This window comes from Natator depressus, chromosome 12 (genome assembly GCF_965152275.1).
Source record: "Natator depressus isolate rNatDep1 chromosome 12, rNatDep2.hap1, whole genome shotgun sequence".
Classification (NCBI taxonomy): domain Eukaryota; kingdom Metazoa; phylum Chordata; order Testudines; family Cheloniidae; genus Natator; species Natator depressus.
This window is the reverse complement of record NC_134245.1, coordinates 25676698-25701123: the sequence shown is the minus strand read 5'-3', so window position 1 is coordinate 25701123 and position 24426 is coordinate 25676698. Positions and strand designations below refer to the sequence as shown.

General features: G+C 42.6%; 1 protein-coding gene across 1 annotated transcript; it reads left to right on the top strand.

The window, feature by feature from the left end:
* Window positions 1-1577: 1577 nt before the first annotated feature.
* On the top strand, window positions 1578-20648 carry LOC141996607 (fatty acyl-CoA hydrolase precursor, medium chain-like). The gene is made up of 14 exons (XM_074968780.1): window positions 1578-2120; window positions 4330-4452; window positions 5959-6163; window positions 8134-8272; window positions 9165-9298; window positions 10467-10620; window positions 11127-11231; window positions 12206-12313; window positions 13441-13581; window positions 14982-15062; window positions 15410-15557; window positions 18003-18149; window positions 19527-19605; window positions 20388-20648. The coding sequence occupies exons 2-14, from the start codon at window positions 4377-4379 to the stop codon at window positions 20569-20571; spliced, it is 1701 nt and encodes a 566-aa protein (XP_074824881.1). The 5' UTR covers window positions 1578-2120; window positions 4330-4376; the 3' UTR covers window positions 20572-20648.
* Window positions 20649-24426: the final 3778 nt, after the last annotated feature.

Genomic DNA, 24426 nt, shown 5'->3' with positions numbered 1-24426 from the left:
GGCAGCGGACAGGAGCTGCAGACACCAGCTGAGCAGTAGGGGGGAGGGGCCCCCCCTGCTCCGGAGGCGCCCTGTTTGTAACGGCGCCCTGGGCTTTTGCCCCATTCGCCCATGCCTAAGGCCGGCCCTGCTCCCAAATGGCAGGTCACCCTTACGCCCAGGTCAGCCCAAGGGGCACAAGGAGGCCGAGTGCGAGTGGAACGCCGCCAGTAGGCCTGCTAGGCACCCCAGACATCTGAAGCGTGGCTCATAGATGAAGGTCTAGCCAACATCCCGCAGGCGAGCTGCCCTCAGTCTGGGAAAGAGGCTGGCAACCCCAGCCCATTAACATGCTATGCTTGTGGGCAGATGGCACATATCGAGGGAGTGCCCACTGATGGCGTGTGAGTACGCCCCGGGCTGGATGGTGGAAACCCAGGCACGGAAACACCCCCTCCCCAAGTTGATGGCACCAGTGATGGTCCAAGGGAAGCTGCAGCCAGGCAGTGGTCCAGGCCTCCATGGTAGGAAGTAACACCACTCCCAAAAACACAATCCACCTTCAGTGTATCCATGGCAATGTCAAGACCTACCCCAGCCAGCAGCTACAGCTGATGGTGGGAGCCCATACTGCAGTAATAACCACAGCCTTAGCAGAAAAATTGGCCTACCCCATGATTATAGGCCTAGACTGATCCTTTTAATGGCAGGTTATTAATACCCAGGCCTGGGCCGCAAGTGAGAACGGGGCCAACTGGCGACACCAGCTTGCCAGAGCTTGGCAAACCTTGGGGAAGCCAATGACCCCAGGGAAGGGACATCCTGAGCAACACAGCCGCAGACCCCCACCGAAAGAAAGAAGCAGGCCACCAGGAGCTGGAAGTCCTCTTACGGAATGGGAATTTCTTGCTAGAACAGAGGAGCAACCCTACGTTAAGCCATGCATATGAGCAACTAGTCCCCATTAAAACAGAGTCTCAGGAAGGTGAATGGTATCCACACTTTGCACTCAGGAAGGAGCACTTATACCAAATAGAGAAGAATCAGCAAACTGGATTGGTGAGAGACCAGCTGGTGGTACCGTGCTGGTACCGCCAGGCTGTGTTGCAGTTGATACGTGATATCCCCTACATGGGCCACCTGGGGAGAGAAAAGATATTGGCCCAGATATTAGTTCAAGTCTATTGGCCAGGCGTACACCATGAAGTGAGAGAATAATGTTCCTCCTGCCCAGAGTGTCAACTAGCTAGAAGCAAAGGGATTCCCAAGGCACCCTTGGTCCTTCTGCCCTGATTGACACCTCTTTTGAAAGGATCGCGGTAGACATGGTCAGACCCCTAGAAAAAACTGCAGCAGGGCATCAGTACATATTAGTTATTGTAGACTATGCAGCCAGGTATCCAGAGGCTGTGCCTCTCCACTCCCCAAAAGCAACAGCTATAGCTCCAGAGCTCTTGAAGCTCTTCTCACTCAGAAGGTTTCTCTGCAAAATATTAACAGACCACAGGACTAACTTCACTTCCCAAATGATACAGGAATTATGCTTCCTTCTGAAGGTCAAGTCTCTGAAGATCTCAGTGTACCACCTGCAGACTGATGGTCTAGTAAGGTGGTTTAATAAGACCCTGAAAGGGATGCTGAAGTGACAAACCCAGGCAGTGGGACCAGCTCTGATACTGGAGAGATTCCCTGGACTCCATTTTGTGTCCCTAGCTTCCATTTTGAATAGGCAAAAGTCAGGGGCATTAGAAGCTGCAGCTCATATGATACTTCATTGCTGACAGTAGACCAGAAAGTTGAAAGTTCAGCTAAAAAAAAACAAAAAACACCCTCCATAGAATTACCACAAAGCCAAACAGGTGCGGCATAATTCTGTGGCATACAAGTAGTGATAAGCATGTGCAGTAAAGATCTGATAGCTGAGAGCACTGTATAAAAGGTCGATGGTTAGAACAGCTGAGAGAGAAGAAGTGAGGAGTTAGGAGAGCGGCTGCCGGAGCAGAACAAACGGCGAGATCAAGCAGAGAACTGACCTGACGGAGCAGAACAGAACGGAACAATCTGGCAAAGCAGCAACAGCGGTGGTAGCAGCTAAAGTCAGCGGATAGCATAAACCCGTTAGTTTTAATTACAGTATAAATGTAAGTATGGTATAGTATTAATGTGTGTGTATGGGTGTTAATAAAGATGCATAAAATTCTGTTGTGAATCATAAGTTACATATGTAAAATTTAGAGTACATTTAAGAACTGCTGTCAGCGATCTGTAATGGACTGGCCGTTACAGAGCGCATCCACTCAGTATCATAAAATTATGTTATTGCCATTTAATTGCTCTTTAACGTGCAATAAGGAATTTGTGTCTGATTTTTATTTGTAGATTATACTGTGGTAGGGATTATTAGTTACATTCATAAAAGATACTTTATTTAGGAGAAAATACTGCCTGTGTCAATCATTTTATCGGAAGGTTATAGCTATGTCTTCTAGTGTTTCCTTAACTGCCCTGGAAACCCATATCTTGGGAAGGACAGGTTAAAGGGGTGATAGGCAGGTTATTCTAGGGGTGCCCCAAAATCCATTTTCCGGGTTACACTACCACTCCCGTTTGCCATAAAGGAGGTCCTACAAGCCTCTACAGGATTCTCCCCATTCTAATTGCTCTATGGTTGCCAACTGCAGGGCATCTTAGATCTGCAACGAGAAGGATGGAAAGAAAAAGATGTGGGGGGCCTTAAGTGCAATTCAATATATCATACAGTTAAGTGAGCAACTCAGAAATATAGGGGTGTTCACCCGGGAGAATTTGAGGAAGGCCCAACACACCCAGGAACAAAATTACAGTGGGGGGGAGGTATGACTATGGACTCTTCAGACGGGTGACAATGTTTTTCAGCTATTGCCCTCAGCCAAGTCTAAATTAATGGCCTGATGGCCAGCAGTCTCTGGATGGAGCACCTTCTTCCTCTTCAGCGCCCCTTCCTGTAGTAAATTCCCCCTTTTAAGTTCCTTCTCCGCCAGGCTGAACAAACCTAGCAGGTAGGTCTCCTTAGCGTGGAACAGGCCCAGAAGAGCTCGTTAGCCTCTTCCATACCGGTGTGAGGAGACAGCCACAAAACCCACCGCTCCCAAAGCCCCCCGACTTATAGTGAGGCAATACATGGCAGGAAGAGGGGTATAAGGTAAACCTTGCAAAGGGGCAATAGACTCTGGGAGACCAAACCCTTCAAACTGAATGTCCTGGGGCTGTCTGAGAGACTGACCCTCTTTCCAGACAGATCCTCATCCCTTGCAAGGGGAAGGGAAGAGGAGGAGTTGACCCTCTGCCTGATGCAATTGCCTTAGAGAGCTCCCTCAAGTGCTGCCAACTGGGAGGGAAGTGAGGGTACACAACAGGCATTTGGACCTGAGGGGGTTCAGGTTGCCTGACTTCTCCCCCACTCTTGAGTCTGGGTCTGTGAGGTGTGAGCAGTCACATGTGCACTCCTCTCACAGTTCTGTATTGTGACTATTATATTGAACAATATCCCCTCTGCAGGAAGAAGTGCAGGTTTATTGAAATACTCTCAGTGCACCAACCTAATTTTGTAGTGAGTCCTATCAGCTTTTCCTTGCTGAATTGATTTCAAATAGTTTGTACAACTGCTTCGTCTGCCCTCCTACCCTGCATTTCAGAAAGCAAAGAGGAACTCAGAATGATTGTGACATAAGTGTGGCTCAAAATGGGGGAGAGGCAGGGAGTGTGATCATTACTCCCAGGCAGGGCCGTCCCTACCCATATGCAAAGTACGCTGCGTACGGCACCAGGAAATTTGGGGCATCACATTTCCTGGTGCCCTGTTCAGCTGCATGCTGCTCTGCCCCAGCCCCGTCTCTTTCCACCCCTGCTCTGCCCTAGCCCCACCCCCACCGCTTCCCCAAAGCCCCTGCCCCGCCCCCACTCCCCTGAGGACTGCCACAGGGTCGGGTCTGCACTCACCAGCGGCGGGAAGTGTAGCAACTTGGCCCCAGCCGCGCCGCCAGTGAGTGCTGGGGGACAGTTCCCACCTGCCCCCCGAAGCCAGCCCCACCCCCACCCCCCCACAGAGGCTTGGGGCCACACACCCCCTGTGGAGGGGCTGCATAGGGCCCCAGAATAGCTAGGGATGGCCCTGCTCCCAGGTGATTTTCTGTGACAGGTACCATATTGACTTCCCCCAAAAACTACTGGCTCATTTTCAGTCAGGGCTTAGGTCAAAACTGAGTTTTAAAAACAGATTTCAACATATTTCTACCATGTGTTTGAAAGAGAATGTAATTGTGAGCTCATAGTTGGGCCCTTGTAGTGTGACTTTTGGGTTTGCTTTTTCAGCAGTTAAAACAAGGAAGACAACACTGTGTTCAAGTGCACAGAAGAAAATGTCTTTTCCTGGTAGGAGTTCCTTGCTTTGGTCCCTGATTTGTGCAGCATGGGTGCTTGCAATTCTAGTTGAGGGTAAGGAATAAAATGTCTTACTTTAAAGGCAAACACTGAGTGGGATTCAGGGATTCCACAATCAGTTTCTGTCTGGTTCTGTGTAGTTTTTTTAATCAAAATCCTATTTCATTTTAATTTTCCCCCAAATGAAGTTGGCAGACAGTTTACAGGACCTAGTTTGTACTGGAGACAAAGGATTATTCTCAGGAATTGATCTATTTCACTTTTACAAAGACAATGTGTGACTTAATCTGTACATTTCCCTGTCATTTGTCATCACAGTCTTTCTTAAGGCTAATTTTAATATTAGTACATAAAATAATTGAAAGGAAATCTGCATTGTCTGAAAGTAGAAATGTTAAGTTGACTATCAAAATCTATCCAGAGTGCACATGAAGGCTGCTCATTTTATGGTTAACTCTGCTGGATCAGCAGTTGAAATTACTTCAACTTTTATCTAATTGTTGTTTCTACAGCAGAGTTCTTGGGTCAAATTCCTACCTGCTGTAACTCCAGTTAAAAAGTTTATCCACTAAATTACAATAGAGTTTCACTTGCTGACATCAGATCTGAGCTTATCTTCTTGTGTTTGTAGGCTCATTTCTGATCTCCAATGCTTAGGCTGGCTGTGTTCTGAACACAGCTTTAGATTACTATTTTTTTCTTATTAAATCTAGTCATCTTTGTATCCATACTCCATGGTTGTTTTTGCTGTGCTTTTACAGCACCTCACTACTTAGGAGAGCTGAAGGCAGTAGAATGGAGGGAATGCCAAAAAAAAAAAAAAAAAAAAATCCTACCATTCCTATATTTCAGAGCAGGTTCTTTTCAAGGAAAATAAGGAGCCTTTCTTTTGCTGATAGTCTGGGAAGAGTGTGGCTAGTACTGACCAGAGCCATGAAATATTTTTGCTGCACTTCTTTAAATGTTCGTTCTAAATATTAGAGCTTTCAAAGACAAAGGGGAAATTTACCAGATTACACAAGACATTGAACTTTGTGATGTGTGCTAGCCTGCTCAGCAGCAGGACCGAGTATAATGATTGATAGGATAACAATTGTACTCTAGTTAACTTTAGACCCTGCTTTTAAGTCATGTACTGTAGATAGGGATGGACTCAAGACTTAAGTCACAAAATTTCAGATTTCAAACATTCAAAAGTTTGGTGGTTGTTTGATGGTTGTTTGGATCTGCAGTTTTCACTGTGGCCCATCTCTGGGTCTGACTGCAAAATGGTGGCTTTCGAGGCTCTTTTTTCCTAGCTGCTGAAAAAGCTAATGACGGGAAAATATCTGAAACTGGGGGAATGTATGCTGCAATGGAAGAAATCAGTGTTTGTAATAGCTACATTTACTGTGGCCACTGAAAACAATGGAAAGCTTTGAAGAGAAGGGGGAAAAAAGCAAATTCTATGGGCACTAGTGTTTGGTGCTAATGGGGCCTGATCCAAAGCCCATTAAGTCAGCAGAACTCTGAATCAGGCCATTAACTTGTCCGGTTATTTATTTATCTTATGTTATACAGGACAACAAACCGAACAACCAGAAGTGGCTACCAAATATGGGCCACTGAAAGGGAAACGGGTTACTGTCAAGGGAACTGACAGACTTACAAATGTGTTTCTTGGAATTCCTTTTGCAAAACCACCTGTGGGAGCCCTGAGATTTTCCCCACCACAACCAGCTGAACCATGGATTAGTGTGAGAGATGCAACTTCTTTTCCACCAGTGTAAGAACCCTTGTGCTCCAAATTATACATCTTTTACTTTTTTTTAATGTAACATTTTTGGCCTAAATAAATTGAATTTATTCACTGGGGAAAGGCATTTATCCTTGAGGAGAACTTCAGCCCAATGAGTATGCTTTTACAATAACGAAAAACTGCCCTGATGGTAAATCTAGTCACACAGACTGGTGCAGGCTTAATACTGTTTTATTAGCAAGGGCCATTTGCACAGCTCTTGCACTAAACCCCTCAAACAACAGTGTTGGGGTTCCTACCTGTCTAAGGCACGCTGGTCTTAACGGGACACAGAGTTACAGATGTGATAATCCTATGGAATGTGACTGGAGAACATATAGACTGTTTCATAGAAGTCCTCCACACCCAAATTCTAACTGGGAAACTCAGCTGAAATTGATGAGTATTTGCTTGAGATTCTTGAATAGAAGGTGCTACACAAGTTTAAACTATTACCAGTGCTAGATGTTAACACCTCAAACAGTTAATTTTAAACCGCATTGTTGGTGGGGTCTTGTGAAATACAGTATGGAATTACTATTACTGCTTACAGGAAGAGCAGAGAAACTGGTTTGGCACTTTTTTCTTTTCTTCTTTACTGCTGTATATAAGAAATATGGTGAAGGAAGCATTCATTACAAATGCCTAAGTTGCTTGGTTAGTCTCTAAGGTGCCACAAGTACTCCTTTTCTTTTTAAGTTGCTAAAATGACCTAATTGATATCAAATTTTTAATCCATTTTTATACGGGAAAATTGAGCTGCTGATGAAACAGGGTGGTGAAATTTAAATCAAGGTATATTAAATCACTTGATTTTCTTTAAATCATTGACTTAAAACAGGTTGAGGCTTTGTCAAACTGATTTGAAAACTTGTGCTATTGCAATTTTAGATTTAAATTTATAATGAACTAAATTCTAAATGCTGTTTTAAAAACAATGGTGCTACTGGTAGGGTACCTTATTTGAATTTTACAAAACTGCTATAAGCAAAAAACCCCAGATATTTGAAAAATTAACATCCTGATTCTGTAAATATTTAACTTGACTCACATGAATAGTCCCACTGACTTTATTGGGACTAGTCATGTTTTTAAAGTTAAGCATGTGCAACAGTGTTTGCAACATTAGCAGCTAAAACTGTTATGTATTTTTTTTTAAATCTATTAGTGACAAAACAAAATTCCCTCTGTGTTAACAATGAAAAGTTGCAGTAACTTTCAATGCATGAACCAAGTTATTGTGAACTTTTTTATACACGCACAAAATCCATAAAAATAGAAGTCAGTTTTAGGCATAAGTGAGCAAATGTCCCTTTGACTTCTGCGTGCAAACTGTAATGGAGGAGTATAGCCTTGTTGAAGCATTTCAACCTTCTTGACTTGTGGAAGGTCAGTATATTGGAAAGTAGTGTTGGTTGGAAAATATAGCATGTGCTATTTGCTATCAGTTTCGGGGTTGAGTTTGTGGAGTTATCACAGTAAGGATGTTAATGAGGCCCTGTGTTTGACTTTTTCAACAGAGATGAGCATTTTAATGCCCTGACCTTGCAAACACTAACTATATTCCCATAACTAGGTGAGTTGGTTTCAGTGGGTATACCTACAACAGTGAAGTTAAGCACATGTGTGTTCGCTGAATCAGGGCCCCAGCATGAAACTTTTTACTAGAAAAAAATCTCCATGTAAAAACTGAAATTCTGCTAATTGGCAAACTAACTGATGAAACAAGTACAAAACATCCACATTCGCAATTTCAGACTATAAGATGGGAAGAAAGAACTAGCAGCATGTAAACTTTAAAAAAATCTGAATTTAAATAAAAAGAATCATGATTTGAATTTTTTAAATTATTTTTTAAAAAATGTATGATGAAATGTAACATCCTCCAGTGAAACTGATAATGGATATTTTTGTCATCATAACAGTGAAGAACCTTCTTCTCCTTTCTGTTCTTTAAGGTGCTTACAAGACCAGGCGATACTGGAAAAATTTGAAGAAATGTTTCCAACTAAACAACTTAACTTCTCAATTTCTGAAGACTGTTTGTACCTGAATATTTATACCCCTGCCCATTCCAATGAGAAAGCCAAGTTACCTGTAAGCAAAGCTACTGTACAAATGTAGTGTTTTCAAACCATGGCAATTATTACAAGTGCTCAGAGATCTCCTCCAAAAGTACTGGACAGCAGCCAAGACAACGTCTGCATCCCCTTAATTTTGTAGAGCTGGAAGTACTCACTTAAGCCAATATTCAAGCTAAAGAGTAGTTTTTAAGAAAGGTGTTTTGGAAGTAATTTTTCTGGCAGCTCTCCAGATGAGGAGAAAGAGGTCCTTTTCCTAGATCTACTCCTCCAAGCTTTTTACACACCCTTCATTGTTTAAGAGTTGGGGAGGGAAGTGTGTTTTTGTTGGAAAGACATAATTGAGAGTTGTATCTAAACTATTACAGGTTCCTTCTTAATGTCTTTCAAAAGCCTTTCTGAATCCTACCATATTACTTACATAGTGCTTTACAAGCAGTAATTAACTCCTAGGAGTAATGTGGGGATTAGCTTGCTATTTGTCATTATTCCCATTTTACAGATAAGGCAGAAGAGGTTAAATGACTTGCCTATGGCCACAAAGGGAATCTGTATGAGAGCCAGCATCTCTAGCTCTATTGGACCATGCGTCCCTTTCATGTAATTCATGTCTGCATTTTAGCAGTCTAAATCTCGGAACAGGGGTCAACGTAGCCCATGTTTATCTAAGCTTTATGTAACTGACTACACCTGAAGAAAAGCGGCTCTGCCTCTGCCCTTGTTTTCCCTGTTGGATGGATTTTAGTCTCCAGGACAGTCTGTGTAACATGAGCACTAGCTTACGTCCAGTCTTCAGTTAGTGCATCTGCATTAGAACTTCAATCTGCAATGTTCTGATTTGGGTTTTTACATATGAGCTCAGAGATGTCATAGCTAGAGAGAGCTGTAACCAGATTTGTTCTTTTCAGGTTATGGTGTGGATCCATGGAGGAGGTCTGTCGATGGGTGGAGCTTCAATGTTTGATGGATCTGGATTATCTGCCTCTGAGAATTTGGTGGTGGTAACTATACAGTATCGATTAGGTATCACTGGATTCTTTAGGTGAGTCTTGGTATCATCACATCCCCATTAAAACACAAACAGTTTGTATATAAGGATATAATGGGTGAAACATTTTAATGATATAAAATATTAAATATCAACAGTAGGAGCACTGTTCTGCTGCATTCCTCTAAATATTTGTCCAAAAGAACTATTTTACACGCTTGCTTCTTCAAATGACGCCTCCATGAAGTCCTAAAACACACAGCTCACGTGAGATACAGGAGCATGTTTATAGGTTCATTCTTTCAAGTACCTCTATTTATGGTCATGGGATCCCATTATATAGTGATGTTCCTCACTTGATTGGCTTATTGTACAAGGTAGGTTTGGTACCATTCTCGTCAATTTGAGGAAGGTTTTAAACCCACAGCAAATGTCATTATATCCGCTGAAATAGTGTTAACTTTCGGGAGACAAATTGTGCATTGACAGTGAGTGATGCTGATAGTCAATGTCTATAATGTACATTTAATGCATGGCCTTTAGTTCCTAACCTTTAGAGAGTCCCTTGAATAACAGCACTAAGGTCCGTCTGTACTACAGACCTATGTCAGTATAACTAGGCTGCTCAGAGATGTGAAAAATCCACACCCCTGAGCAGCACAGTAATCTTAATCCCTCTGGGTAGACAGCGCTAGGGTGATGGGAGAGCTACTACCTTTCGGGGAAGTGGATTAACTACACCAATGATGGGAGAGCTCTCTCAAGTCAGGGTAGGCGCATCCTCACTTCAGTGCTACAGGGGCGCAGCTGCAGCTGTGCAGCGTTTTAAGTATAGAGTTGCCATAAACCCTTTCCAGTTCTGCATTTTGGGGGGGATTTACTATTTTGTCTCTTTTTGTTTTCATCACCCAGAAATACACAGAAGCCTATAACCAAAAGTCAAACCACAAATAGGAAAAAGTTTATGTATCTTAGTTAACTTGGGCCAAATTCATACCAGAAGTTACTTCACTCACCGAAGGGGAAGTTACCCCAGGGTTGAATTAGGCCCATTCTCTGTAGGTATTTGTAGAGGTAGGCTTGTAGAAATACGTATCTTCAATAAGGTTATTCTAAACAATGTACATAAGTGATTATTTTTGTTTTCTGGAGATAGAACCATAAACTTAATAACAGTAAAATAAAGTCTGTTGGGACTTACTTAGAATCCTCTTGCTTTCAGTACTGGTGATGAACATGCTCATGGAAACTGGGGCTTTTTGGATCAAGTGGCAGCGCTCCAGTGGATTCAAGAAAATATCAAACATTTTGGAGGAGATCCAGGATCTGTCACTATATTTGGAGAGTCTGCAGGAGGCATTAGCGTTTCTGGCCTTGTAGGTTTTATAGTGATTAATGCAATAATTTGCATTTCTGTGCTGCCTTCCATCCATGGGTTTCAGTGTGTGTTACAAACACTGACTGATCAAGTCTCATAATGCTGCTGAGAAGTTGGGAAGTATTATCCCTATTTTACAGATGGGGTAACTGAGTCATAGAGAGGTTAAGGGCACAGCAGGCCAGTGGCAGAGCCAGAAATAGAACTCCTGTCTTCCCTTTAGTCACAAGGCCACCCTTCCCCTCAAATGCTATAATGGATACAGATGAGGCTTTGAAACACCTCCCCCTTACAAACTCCTAGTTTTACTTTACGTTGGGAATAACAATGAGTATCCGTCCTACACTGCAGCAAGTCTGACAACTGAACCAGCCCCCCAAATAGGAACAACCACCCCAAACTCTGGGAAAGGTTGCATGTCCATCTGAAATTGGAAGCCTGGGTCCATCTCTACTGTAAACTGACTATAATGTTTGAACCCTACTTTTTTCCAATCTCTTCCAGGTTCTCTCTCCTTTGGCCAAGGGCTTGTTCCATAAAGCCATCTCTGAGAGTGGAGTTGCACTTTTTTCTGCCGTGTTCAGTTCACATCCTGAAGTGACTGCTAAGGTTCTGATATACCCATTCTTACTGACTATGTTAACGGAGCAGCACAGTTATAACAACACATCATCTGCCCTCTAAGCTCTGTGTCTCATTCCAGAGGAGTTAACATTTTTCCTTTGTTCAGCTAGATTCTTTGAAACTTCATCATGGGGCATGTGCATTGCAACCTATTACACAGAGATCAGATTCCATCCTTCAAATGTTACATATTGTTTTTCCTATGTGGAAACTGTCAACTGCCTCCTTTGCGAGTTTCCTTCTTCCCTTCCCCGTCAGATTCAGTTTTTGACTTAAAACTTTGTATGTAGCTTCCTTTTTCTTCATACCCCTATACAGGTACTCATGGAGGGCTCATGCTGGGGAATGTAAGTCTGCTTCAGTAGAATATGAGGACTCTAGAGATTGATTGCTGTTTTATTGGCACAATCTAAAATATTTTTTTAAAATATTATTACATAAACCAAAAGCAGCCAAGCAGTTCAGAAAGAGATGCAGGATACTTTATTCTAAACTCATGCCAATGATCAGACAAGATGATCAGTTATGTGAAACTAGAGTGCTGGGCTTGGCTTCGTTCATTTCTTGTGAGGTTTATAAATGTCCCTTTAAAACAACATGTTTTTTACACTTATCATTTGGTCTCTTGTTTAGATTCCAGACCTACCAAGCTGATTTGTAAGCATATTCAGCTAGTATTCTATGCTATGGGTGAGATTTTTCAAAAGCATCTGGCATAGGACTAAATCAATTAGGCTAACAATGAGCAGTTTTGACAATCCCATCCTATGACTTCAGGTGCATGTTATGGAAAAATTGGTGCTCATTAAAGATGGACTTGTAAGTGTGTGTGCTAGGTTAGCTTCACAAATTCTACTTTCTATTCCTTGTAACACTTTCTTGTTTTTACTATTTAACATAATCTCCCTAGAACCTAAAAGATTTTAAAAGATCTAATTTTTATTTGTAAATAATTGCAGATAGTCGCTAACATAACTGGCTGTGACACCTCCAGTTCAGCTGCAATGGTTCATTGCCTAAGGAAGAAACCAGAAGAAGAAATGATTTTGAACATTCAACAACAACAGGTGGGTGAGGCTGACTGAGATATCAAATGCAGCCACAGTGCATTCAGTTATAATGGCACTGACATCCATAGAGGTGTGTCTGGGCTGAACTGGGACCAGCATCATAATTTTTTTTGCATAACTGTTTGTAATAGGGTCACACTTACCTTTCACAAGCACCCCCTGGCCAAGTGTGTGTGCCTGCACTCTCTCTGTTTGTGGTGGGTCTTCAGTGACTCAGCCCTCTGGCCAAGTCATACCCAGTCTATCTGTGAGATAAAAGCAAAAAGTCCAGCAGGGGCCTCTCCCAGTGCTCTCTGTAATGGCTCCCTCAAGTTTTCCCTGCTCCAGAATAGAGCAGTGCCCCAGGGCTCCTCCCCAGAGGTAGTGACTTGGCCCTCTCTGGGCCTTTCTGGCCCCAGCTCTTCAGCTGGTCCACTACAGTTCAGTTCCCCTTCTGGGGTGCCTCAAAGTCCAGGCCACTTTCCTAGTGGCTGGCGGGGAACCTGGGTCCGCCCTCTACTCCAGGTCCCAGCCCTGGGACCCAACAGATAGCAGCCAACCACAATGTCCCTTTAAATAATCTGCATTGCTGCTCTAATTCCCTGGGCTACTTCCCCATGGCTCCAGCACATTCTTCACCCTTTCCTCTGGGCCTTGTCCTGGTGGAGTCCCAGCAGCCACTTCAGAGTACCATCCACTCTTCTCCAGCTCAAGCAAGAAACTGCTTAGTCTGGCCCTGCAGCTCTTCTTATACTAGCCTGCTGGGCCCTGCTTGGCTGCCTCCCACACAGCCACTCTAGGCAGCTCGGAGGATCCTCTCCACTGCCCTTTTCTGGGGAGAGATGTGGCAGGGCCACAAGGCCTCCAGCAGGGGGCCTCAGGACCTAGTCCACCCCATCACACTGTTACTAATATTTGTCTGATTTTTTTTTTTTTTAGTCTGGTCTCAGTTGAAACTTTGCAATACTGTCTATGGGAAAACCAGTAAGTCCGCATAACAATTCAAAATGTGTAGAGCCCTACAAATCCACAGATATTCGCTCATATCCACAGATATCCATGGACCATTTTTGCAGGTCGCAGATCGGATATAAATTTTGTATCTGCACAGGGCTCTAAAAACGCGTTCTTTTTTTCTCCTCCAGCAAGTCGGAATTATCCCAGCAGTTATAGATGGTGTGTTTATTCAGAAGAACCCTGAAGAGCTAATGGCTGGCAAAGACTTCAGTGCTGTCCCATATATAATAGGAATAAATAATCATGAATTTGGCTGGTTGCTTCCTTTCGTAAGTAATTTCTAATGGCTCTTCTCCAGTAGTCTTTGCATTAACTGCATATTAGTGGCACATTTCCCAAACCTTTTTATACCAGCCTCCTCTCCTATTAAAAACAAAGTTTGGTCACCCATTCTTGTTTAGGAAAGGCCCTCTCGCCCCGGCCCCAAGCTGCTCCTGCGCATTTTTATAGTTTTCACTCTTTCCAAAAAATTGCTTTACGTTCACAGAGGGCCTTTCTTTCTGAAGGATCCCAGAGTTATTACATACATAGACCACATCTGGGATGGAGGGTAGAGTAGCAGAAAGTTAAGTCTAAGAATTAGAAAAGACTGGAAATTAAAGTAATGATCAACATTCCTCACCAGGCTCCCCCCAACACACACCCACACACACACACACTTATAATCTGAGCTCCAGTGTGTATCTGATGTCACCACAGAAGTCCTCTAAGAATTTTGCCATATTCCTCCAGCAAAGAGAGGGAAATTTTATGGCCAGAATTTTCAAAATTGACTAGTGATTTTGGATGCCCAGATGGTTTGTTAGAAAGCGCTGAGTGCCACTCTCTGGCAATCAGGCACATTTAAGGGGCCTCAGACTGGACATCCAAAAATAAATTAAGGCACCCCAAATCACCTATCTATCTTGAAAATTTAGGCTGATATTCAAATGTTAAATCACACAGGGGAAACCACTGTCTTTGTTAATTAATAAATAAAGCTTTTGAGGCATCCATACATCAAAAAAAGTTGGTTTCTCTGCGTCACTACTACTTTGTGCTTTGCAGTTCAACTTCAGGAGTTTACAACCTCACTCCCTCCACATCACCAGCTGCGGGTTTCTCCAAACTGAGAGCCTCCTGTACTAGGAGAACTCCCATAGCTTGAGTTTGATTTACCGTATAGTGAGAACTTTAGGGATTTATATCTAGATCTACCTTCCCCTAAAAACTTGGCAAAAGCTTTACTTATTCTATATTTTGTATCTACTTTTCTAACTTTAACTAGAACCTAGCAAGACTCAAAAAGGGATTGGACACACATATGATAAGAGTATCCAGAATTGTTGTTGTCATTTTGGAAGGGATGTGAAATCTCACATTTAAGGTCTTAAACCAGTCTCTAACTATTAGAGATCAGGATGAGACATGATTCGGGTGTGGGGCGGGAGACAGATTACCCACATCTGCCTACTGTGTGGTTCTTACACCTTCCTCTGAATCACATGGTCTTGACCACTGTTTGAGACCTAATAGTGTAGTAGATGGACCTTGGGTCTGATCCAGAATGGCAGTTCCTATGTTATACAGAACCTTTCATTTGTGGGTTTATATGTAAATCTCTGTGTAGTTGTTAAGGCTCTTGGGCTATATAAACATAAATGATTATTTTTAATATGTTCCTGTGTAGTCATTGGACATGCCTGGCTTGAAGGAAGGGATGCATAAAGAAACCATCCTCTCAACATTACAAATGCTGCACCCGTTCTTGGTAAGAGACCTGCAGATTTTCTCATGTCTTTCTTTTCAGATGTGTTGAACATTTAGGACTTGGGGGAGTTTTTTGGGTTTTTTATACATACATTTTTTAAAAATCCCACAGATGCTGAAGGGCCTATGTGCATTTTTCACACGTGGGCACCTACTTATCTGCATGTACTTAACACAAAGCTGGGCACAAATAGAGGTTGTTCTCAAAAGCTACATTTATTGCTGGGCTGTCTGGTTCTGATTTTAAAAAAAGATATTTACAAGCTAATTGCTGACTTGGAATTCTAGAGACTGACACTTCTTTTTAATGGTTTTTGGTTAATTTCTTCTCCTTATCCTTCCTTCCAGCCTGTGCCAGCTGAATTTGTGTCTCTGATAACAGACGAGTATCTGGGAGACACAGACGACCCTGTCGCTCTGCGGGACCGGTTTCTGGATTTGTTGGGAGATGCAATGTTTTTAGTTCCAGCTATAAAAACATCTAATTATCACAGAGGTGAGTTTCTAGTTAATATTTGTTAAATAAAAGGTCACAAGTTCAAACCTACCAAGACTCAATGGTCACTTGACTTCAGATGGCACACTTAATAGGTCCATGATCTGATTTCAATTTGGTCACCGCTCTTTCTAGTTAGGCCAAGCATTCTCAGTTGTATTCATTATTAAAGATTATTGGGTCACTTTTTAATGCGCTTTGTGACGGGTTCCCCCCAGGGTGCTGCCTGGAACTGGAGTACCACTGACACCCTCCCTCCCCCTGAGTCATCAGCTTGGGGTCCCACTCACCCTGTAATGCTGTGACAAGCTGCAGACATGTCCCGGTCTCTCACTTTCACCAGCACACAGGTAAGGACACACCCAGCTGTAATAACATGCAGACAGGCCTTCTGACCAGCCCCTGCATGGGAAGGCTATACAGCTAGGACACTTACCAGCTTCCCAGGCACCTACACCCCTCTGGATTTATACCATCTTGTGCTGCACAGAGAACTATACAGCGTAAGCTCATAAAATTCGCCCTCTCCCTCAATGTGGAGAGACATATGCAACAGCTTTCTGCCTGAAGTTATGATTTCCACACACTTGTTTTAGACAAAACAAAAACAAGTTTATTAACTACAAAAGATAGATTTTATGTGATTATACGGGATAGCAAACAGATCAAAGCAAATTACCTAGCAAATAAACAAAATGCAATCTAAGCTTAATATACTAAGAGATTGGATATGAGTAGCAAATTCTCACCCTAAATAATGATTTAAGCCAGTTGCAGAGATTCTTAAAGGGCAAACTGCACTTGCTTGCAGCTTAAAACCCCAGGTATTCCTTTCACAGGCTAGAAATCCTCCTAGCCAGGGTTCAGCCCTTTCCCCCAATTCAGTCCTTCTTCCTCAGGTGTTTTCAGGAGTCTCTTTCTGTGGGGAGGCAGTGAAAAACCACAGTGATGCTACTCTCCTGCCTTAAATAGCTTTTGCCTATGTGGGAACTCTTTTGTCTCTAGGCTTAGTTCCTACGCTTTTCAGGGGAAAAACACTGGTATTCCAAGATGGAGTCCAGAACCAGGTGACTTGATCACATGTCCCTGTAAGGTCACAGCAGCCATAACTCGGAGGCTGTTTGTAGTGTCCTCAGGAAGGCTCCCCGGTGGGAGATTAGGGAGAACAACAGGTCTTAGAAGAAGCTAATGTCCCTTCCCAGCCAGTCATCTAGACTGATTGCATTCTGTCTAGTGGGCATTCCCCAGGTGTAAACACATTTGTAATAGATGCATAGACAATATTCCTAACTTCAGATACCAAAATAATACATGCATACAAGTAGGATAATCGTATTCAGTGAATCATAACATTTTCAATATCTTACTTGATCTGTCTTGCATAAAATATATCCTAGTTATAGCATAATCATATAATAATATTACTATGAAGAATATGGGGCGTAATGCCACAGCACTCTTCCTAATCTTGGTGATTGAATAGTGGGCTGGGGACAAGGCATATACATACTTACGGTGAGTATATTTCCACCTTTCACTTGTATAAGCACTTTAACTCTCGAAGACAGAACTCAAGTATTCCTTGTGTTAAGCAGGCTTTAATTATTTCTTCTGTAATATCTCCCTAATCTTTTTCAATCACTGTGCCCAAACTGTTCCCCCTTTGGTACTGGATGCAGCCGAAAAGCCAGCAGGTCCCTCTCGTTACCGATTTAGCTATTTTAGGATTTTACACTGCCACCTGTCAGCATAGTCTTTGTCTGTCTTCCATGTAAAATGGACAGCAATAGCAAAGTCCCTAGTGGACTTCATGGCATCATTAGTCCTTCTCCTTTTGTGGGGAAAAAACTCTTCTTGGAGTATGTGTTGTGTTTTGTTTTGGTTGGTTGGTTTTGTTTCAGCTTCTTTTTCGGGGTGATGGGCGGTTGTGTCAATGGGATTTTGTTGGTGGTGTTGCTATGGTGGAACAGCTTTTTCAAGAGGTTCTACAGTGTCTCCTAAAGATGATGAGATTCTAGATTCAGCTGATTTCTTCTGGACGTTGGTTCCATAGCAAGATTGGGGGATTGAAAATGCTTTGCTCTCAATGCTCATGTGCTTTGTCCTCTGCATTGTCCCAAACAAGAAGAACTCTTAGTGGTTCAGAGATCAAAATTAAGTCTTTAATGTGTCTGGGGCTTGATCCATTAACTGCTTTGAATCTGATATCCTTCCTTTTTATGTTTGGAGATCATGTCTCATCTGAAACTCATGTCTGAAACTATTGATTCCAGTCTCCAGTTACATGCCTAGAATTGTTTTAGCTTCTCACTGTAAAATGTAATATGTTGTCCTTTTATTTTTTTAAATCTATAACTTCCATTCCCCGTGCAGCACTGAATAGGCTCGGTGCCTTTGTGGATTTGTAGTGGTTTTTCTATTTATTTTAATTGTGTTTTCTCTTAGAGTCTGGCTCTCCACTCTACTTTTACGAATTCCAACATCGTCCAAGTTCAGCAAGTTTCAAACCAGATTTTGTAAAAGCGGATCATGGAGATGAAGTTAGTTTTGTCTTTGGAGGGGCATTTCTTACTGATGAGACATCACTGTTTGGTACGGAATTTTGTAACATAGTGTATGTTTATTGTTCCAGTATAACCGCAGGTTAGCCCAGTATTTCTCAGATGCAGCCACCATGGCCACATGCGGCCATGAGGGACTTTTCTTGCGGCCACAGCCTCCTGGGCGGTGATTGCAGGGGGCGTGGGCAAAGCAGCGGCCCCCTCCCACAGAGCCGCCAGCAGTGGTTGGGCCCTGCCCACCTCTGGAGAGACACAAGCTGGAGGAGCAGGCAGTCAGTGAGTTCCCCACCTTCCCAGGGCTGGTGGGGTCAGGCTTCAGCCCTTGGGTGGTGGGTGGCAGGCTCCAGCCACGGGGCTTCAGGATCCGTTCCCCGACCATATGGTGGCAGGCTCTGGCCCCAAGGTCACACACCTCCACCTTCAGTGTCCCTGGCCCCCGCTGCTTCCATATCCACCTCCCCATCCAAGGCTTGCTGGGGCTGAGTAAGTCCGCTGTGAAAAGTGATATATTTGTATGTTTATTAATATCACTTTTCACTGCAGACTTAGTTACTAGCATGTCTTGGGGGGAGGGGGAAGCAACCAAAAAAAAAAGCAAAAGACAAGAACGTACAAATCACCTTATTTGTGATTCTATTCTGTTTAGGTCAGAGACAACTGTACATTATTTTAATTGAGTCTGGGGGAAAAGAACAGAGACAACTGTACATTATTTTAATTGAGTCTGGGGGAAAAGATTCTGCATAAACAAATTACAATGATTTGGACATGGATATGTGCATATTTATTTATTTTTCCTAAAGTTAATTAAGTATTTTAGGAAAAATTGTCAGACCAGCCACCAGCAAGAGATGGTGGCCGCATTCTGAGGCCCCCCCCAGAATTGTGAGAACCCCTTAGTTAGCCATATGTTGTTCCCTTTGGTATTGAGGGCTGACAGGTACCTGCTAAAATCAGCAGAGTTGCACAAGTGGGTGTATGAGAAGGCAGACTTTGGCCATATTTAAATCAGCCTTGCAAAATTCTACTTGTAAAATTAAAAACATATATTTCCTTCTTGCTCCTCCCATCACAAATTATTCTGTTTGATTCATTTGGCATAGGAGAGTAATGGGTAGTTTTTGTTTGTGACACTTTTTCCCAGTCCTTACCTGACAACATGGATTTACATCCAGGCTTCCTTTTTATCCAGCAATATATGGTAATTTAACCCTTTTTTGGAGGCTATAGACATATACATTCCCTTTCTCTAACTAACACACACACACACACACACACACAGAGCAGTAGTTTGACTGGCAGCCTATAAAATACCGAGATTCAAAAGGTTAACTGTAGTTGGTGCAAGGTGGTTCTGAATCTACACCTACTACCTGTTTTCAAACAAAGCCTCCTTTGATATTCCCAGCTTTCAGAGATGCTACAGAGGAAGAGAAACACCTCTGCAGGACAATAATGAAATATTGGGCTAACTTTGCTCGAAATGGGTAAGATTCATGGCTTCTTTTCGAATAGAGAATTTTGCTATTTGAATGTACAGCCAATTAAACAGCCCAGTTATGCAGACCCCGTAATGTTTCCAAAGTAGCTTCATGGATAGCCCTAGAGACTTCAGTCCTCTGCTTAATCACAGAACAGGTACAGCATGGGTAGTGACAGTGCAAGCTGCTACCCAGAGCCTCACTAAAATGTGTCGGAATTGTGACCTGGGACCATCTTGAGAGCTAGGAACAGAACCCAAGGCCTAATCTACATCTCACACTAGGTCTACCTAGCTAGCTCCAGGGCTGTGGGAAAATTTTGTGCCCTATGTGACATAGTTATGTCAACCTAATCCCCACAGTAGACAGCTCTAGCTCGATAGTAGAATTCTTCCCTTGACATTACTACTGCCTCTCAGAGAGGTGGATTATCTACATCAATGGAAAAACCCCTTCCGTCAATGTAGGAAATGTCTTTGCTACTGCAGCTATGCTGCAGTAGTGTCGACGTACCCCAAGTCTCCTGAGTCCCAGTCCTACACCCTATCCTCCATACCACACTACCTCCTCACAGTGCCTATTATTGTGATGACTTCTCTGCTATGGAAGTGTTTGTATTAGAAGCTAACCTGAGCCCACTAACTTATTTCATTGCTAATGAACAGCTGTCAGAAGAAAGTGGCTTTGTTAGTCTGGGCTGGATTAAAATTGAAGGCCTAGAAGTTATGGATTATCCCATTCCCGGTCTATATCACCACTGTATCACCTCTTCATTCTATTGTGTGCAGAAATCCTAATGGCGAAGGTTTGGTGGAATGGCCAGTGTATGACATGAATGAAAAATACCTGGAGTTGAATTTACAGCAGAAGGAAGCAAAGAAACTGAAAGGGAACAGAGTGGAGTTCTGGACAAAGACTCTGCCTGAAAAAATCAAGAAAATGAAGGAAAAGAAAGAGCATCTAGAATTATAATTCATAATGTGTGGGGGGAGAAAGGGCATGTGTGTATGTCACAAAATAAAATCGGATACAATTGGTTTAACTGTGAGAAATTAACAAATTCTGGAGTCTTATCCAGAGATTTTTTTATACTGTTTCATGTATCTGGTGTAGGGATCAGCTTGCAGAATGCTTTGACACCCACAGGATTCATTGCTAGCTCCAGCAGGGAGATCTTCCAGATAATGTAAACAAGGCACTAGCATAGATTTTTGACATTGAAGTAATTCCTTGGAAAAATAACTCACCGAAGGAGGATCACCAAAGGTGCTCAAGAGTGAACTATGTGTGACAGGGTGCAGGGTCCCCAGTAAAGGAGGACTTAACATCAGTTCAGCTCTTCCCCTTGCAGAAGTGCCCCTGGGAAGGGCAATACACTGGGTGCTTGGGAAATGGTTGGACCCCCAGCTTGGGGGCATTTTATTTCATTTTCTGTTATGTTTTTGTTCACCTTTTCACATTGCAAACATCTGTTCAGAGCAAAAACTTGCTTGACTGCATGTTGTTTCTGCTGAGTCGTTCTACCAATTTGCTCTTCTGCACTAAGCTGTGCAAGGCTAGACTGAAGCAAAATTTTCCCTAGGCTGCATGTGATGCAAAGGACCTGCACAGTCTGCTCCATGCATTAAGATGGAGTAGATTGCTCCCCTTGGTTCACCAATCCTGCTCTTGGGTCCAGTGCAGAGTGGGGGAAATCAATACCCCTCTTCTCTCCTTTCTGCCGTCTTATTGAAAATGTGAGTGTAGGGATTGGTACCATGAGACGCCCTTATTCAGCTGGGTAAAATTGAGGTGGAGGATTTTGTTATATACCATGCAGGTCTATGTGAGGGCACCTTTACTGTATAGCACTCGGTGAGGGACCCTTGAGATTGGTTGTGTAAAGTAAATGAGAACAGTTGCCCTATAAAATCAACCTTCAGATCTGGCACAATATGGCTCTTGTCTCCATTGGGACTGCTGGACCCTACTTTGATAACAGTAATAGATGCATGCAATCCTAGAAAAAATGGAAAAGCTGACGACTGAAAATCTAAAACTCTTCCAGGACTTGAGACATTTAAATGAAAGAAGAATTATTTGTTGAGGTTATTTACAGTCTTTAATCTAACAACCCATAAACTAAAGTCTCTACCAACAGAAAGTATTTCTAACTTCTACATATTTTCCGTGTGTGCCACCATAGCCTTATATAGCAACTTGATTTATTACTGCTATTCAAGGCAACTGTCTCTTTTCAGTCTATTTGCCAGTTCAGCCAGCCATGCAGAAATAGTAGAAAAGGACATCACCCCTCTGTTTTCTTAATATGCAACTTTATAATTTTTACCACTGTCAAAGTCAGCAAGAATCCTTTCCAAAAGTCTGAGGAATAAAACTCCCAAGGAGAGAGTGTATGTAACCATAAAAATCTGCTATAACTGAGCTATTATGCAAAAATATTATTTTCCAAAAGTTCAAATCTACAATGTTTTTCCATTCTAAAAATGTACCATGTGTACTAACCTTTGTAAGAACATTTGGGAAAATACATGAATCAGCAAATCTAAATGAGCCTGAGCAACAGTGGGTTAAGGACACAATTCAGCATGGATATGAGTAGGTACATAATCCATGGGACTAGTTCCATGTTTAACTTTATACATGTGCTGAAGTGCCTTGCTGAACTGAAGGCCTTTGGCTTCTAAATCAGCACTTGAAGCTAAATACTGACGTAGGCCATGAACTCAGGGCACGCATGTTTGAAAACTGGGCCTTTAAATTGTTAAATGTATCTGAGGAGGAAACTCAGTGGATCAGTCCACTCCATGTAGGGAAAGGCAAAAGATAGAGCAGTTTGCCAGCTTCTCAAAATACCTGAAGCTACTTCTCCTAGTGTACTGAAAGAAACAGCCCACTTAAATAAACACAGCTGCATGAAGTTAAATAACTTATGGAAAGCCCGCCCTGGGAAATAGAACATTATCTGTTGACATCAGTGCTACAGAATGAATGATCTTTTTGGAGCTAAGGCCTGTTGAATCACTGCCACAACAATTAGCGAGGGGGAAAGACTATCTTGGAGTACAAAATCAAAGCCAGAAGCAACTGTTGATTTCACTGGTCTTAAGAGGGTTTTTGATATGGAATTATTGTACACCCAAAATGAGCTACTGAAAACTACTAAACAAACTAAAAGCAGCTCTTAGTTGATGGAATGTGCTGCCAACACTAACGCAAAGGAAATTGCCACTTTGCTTTCTCCTCTACCGCCCCCCACCCCGTTATTTCTTTAATAATAAACTTATTGGACTGGAATGGTCTAAAATATGTTGAATGTTTACTCAAAGCCCAACTCTGCAAAGTGCTGAGTGTCCTTTACTCCCATTATATCAGTCAATCTGATAACCCCAGAGTAAACTATCACAGACACCTCCAGAGATGAGATCTGACCAGAGCTGCTTGCATAATACTTGTCGAGAAATAGTGCAAAATTTTCAAGCCATTTGCCCAACACTGCTTTCGTTCACCCAGCTCTTGATACGACACGTTTGTATACATATACATTTTAGAAACCAGTATTAGCTATGGAAATACTAAATATTCCAGGAGGAAATTAGTACTTAGCCATCAATAAGCTGGCCCGATGCACTCCAGTCCTCATGAGATCACAGAACACTGAAAAGGATGATAGGGATTTTTAACAAATATGAATGACACACACACACAATACAGCCAGCTAGTACGGCTGAAAGTTATGCCTGATTTATTTGTTATGAGCCAAGTAAAGAAAATGGAACATCTTGCTTTCTGACTACATGTTATGTCAACTTAAAGTATGCTATGGTCATCTGTAAGGGGGTCTCCTGCACAACCTGACCCGCCTTTCCTACCTGGCTTCACTGCTCTCCTCTCATTCAGGAGCCTGAACAGAATAAAACACCAAAAGCAGCAACTTGTAGGTGTGCTAGGAGGTGCAAGCAGAAGGAGCTGGAGACATTGGGGAGAAGAAAGGCTGTTTCCCTTACCATAACTGTACAGCTGGCAGCTGTCCTGCCTGTTCATGGCTGGGAGAGCTCTTCTCTAACCCCCACCATCCCCATGTGCCTCTACAGAAGCATCAAGAAATAAGTGGGTCATGTCCCCCTTTCCATTCCCACACATGTGGCAACAGCTTAGGCTCCCATCCAGCCAGGACTCACCGATCTTGCACAAAAAAATGCCTGTCACCAATACCAATGCTACATAAGAGGCACATTTTATATTGTACATTTATTATTCATATATGAACTAAAAAGAAAGTGGCCTCTATATGCAGAGGCTAGATGTGTAACAAAGAGTGCTGTGTTCCCGCAACCCCTGCCAGCATAATGCTCCATAGGGGACTGTGTCCAGCCAACAGAAGTTAAAGGAGCCCTGAAGTTACTCTAAGATATGGTAGGGGGCTGAACTGGACCATGACAAACCCAGAAATCAGAGAGTGCAAAAGTGCCATATAACCACCTTTGTGCCACTGGCCCTTCCCCTTCATCCTCTAGGTCCTAGGCTGAACATAGCTTGACTAGACCCATAAATTGGGGGCAGTAGCTTTGCAGAGGTTGGTGATTTGTTTCTGTGAGAGTAACCGTGGGAGCTAAATCTCATCCGCACAAGGAAATGTTACAGACTACGCCAAAATATTTTGTTACAACCTTATCAAAATGTATTGTGTTGATAGGGCAAAAATGTTGTTTTGTTTTAATTTTTATGTTACATTATATTATGGTTCAGAATATATGTCAGTTTTGACTTTTACATTACAGAGTTACTGCTTTCCCTTTAGTTTTTTAGTAATTTGTTTAACACAGT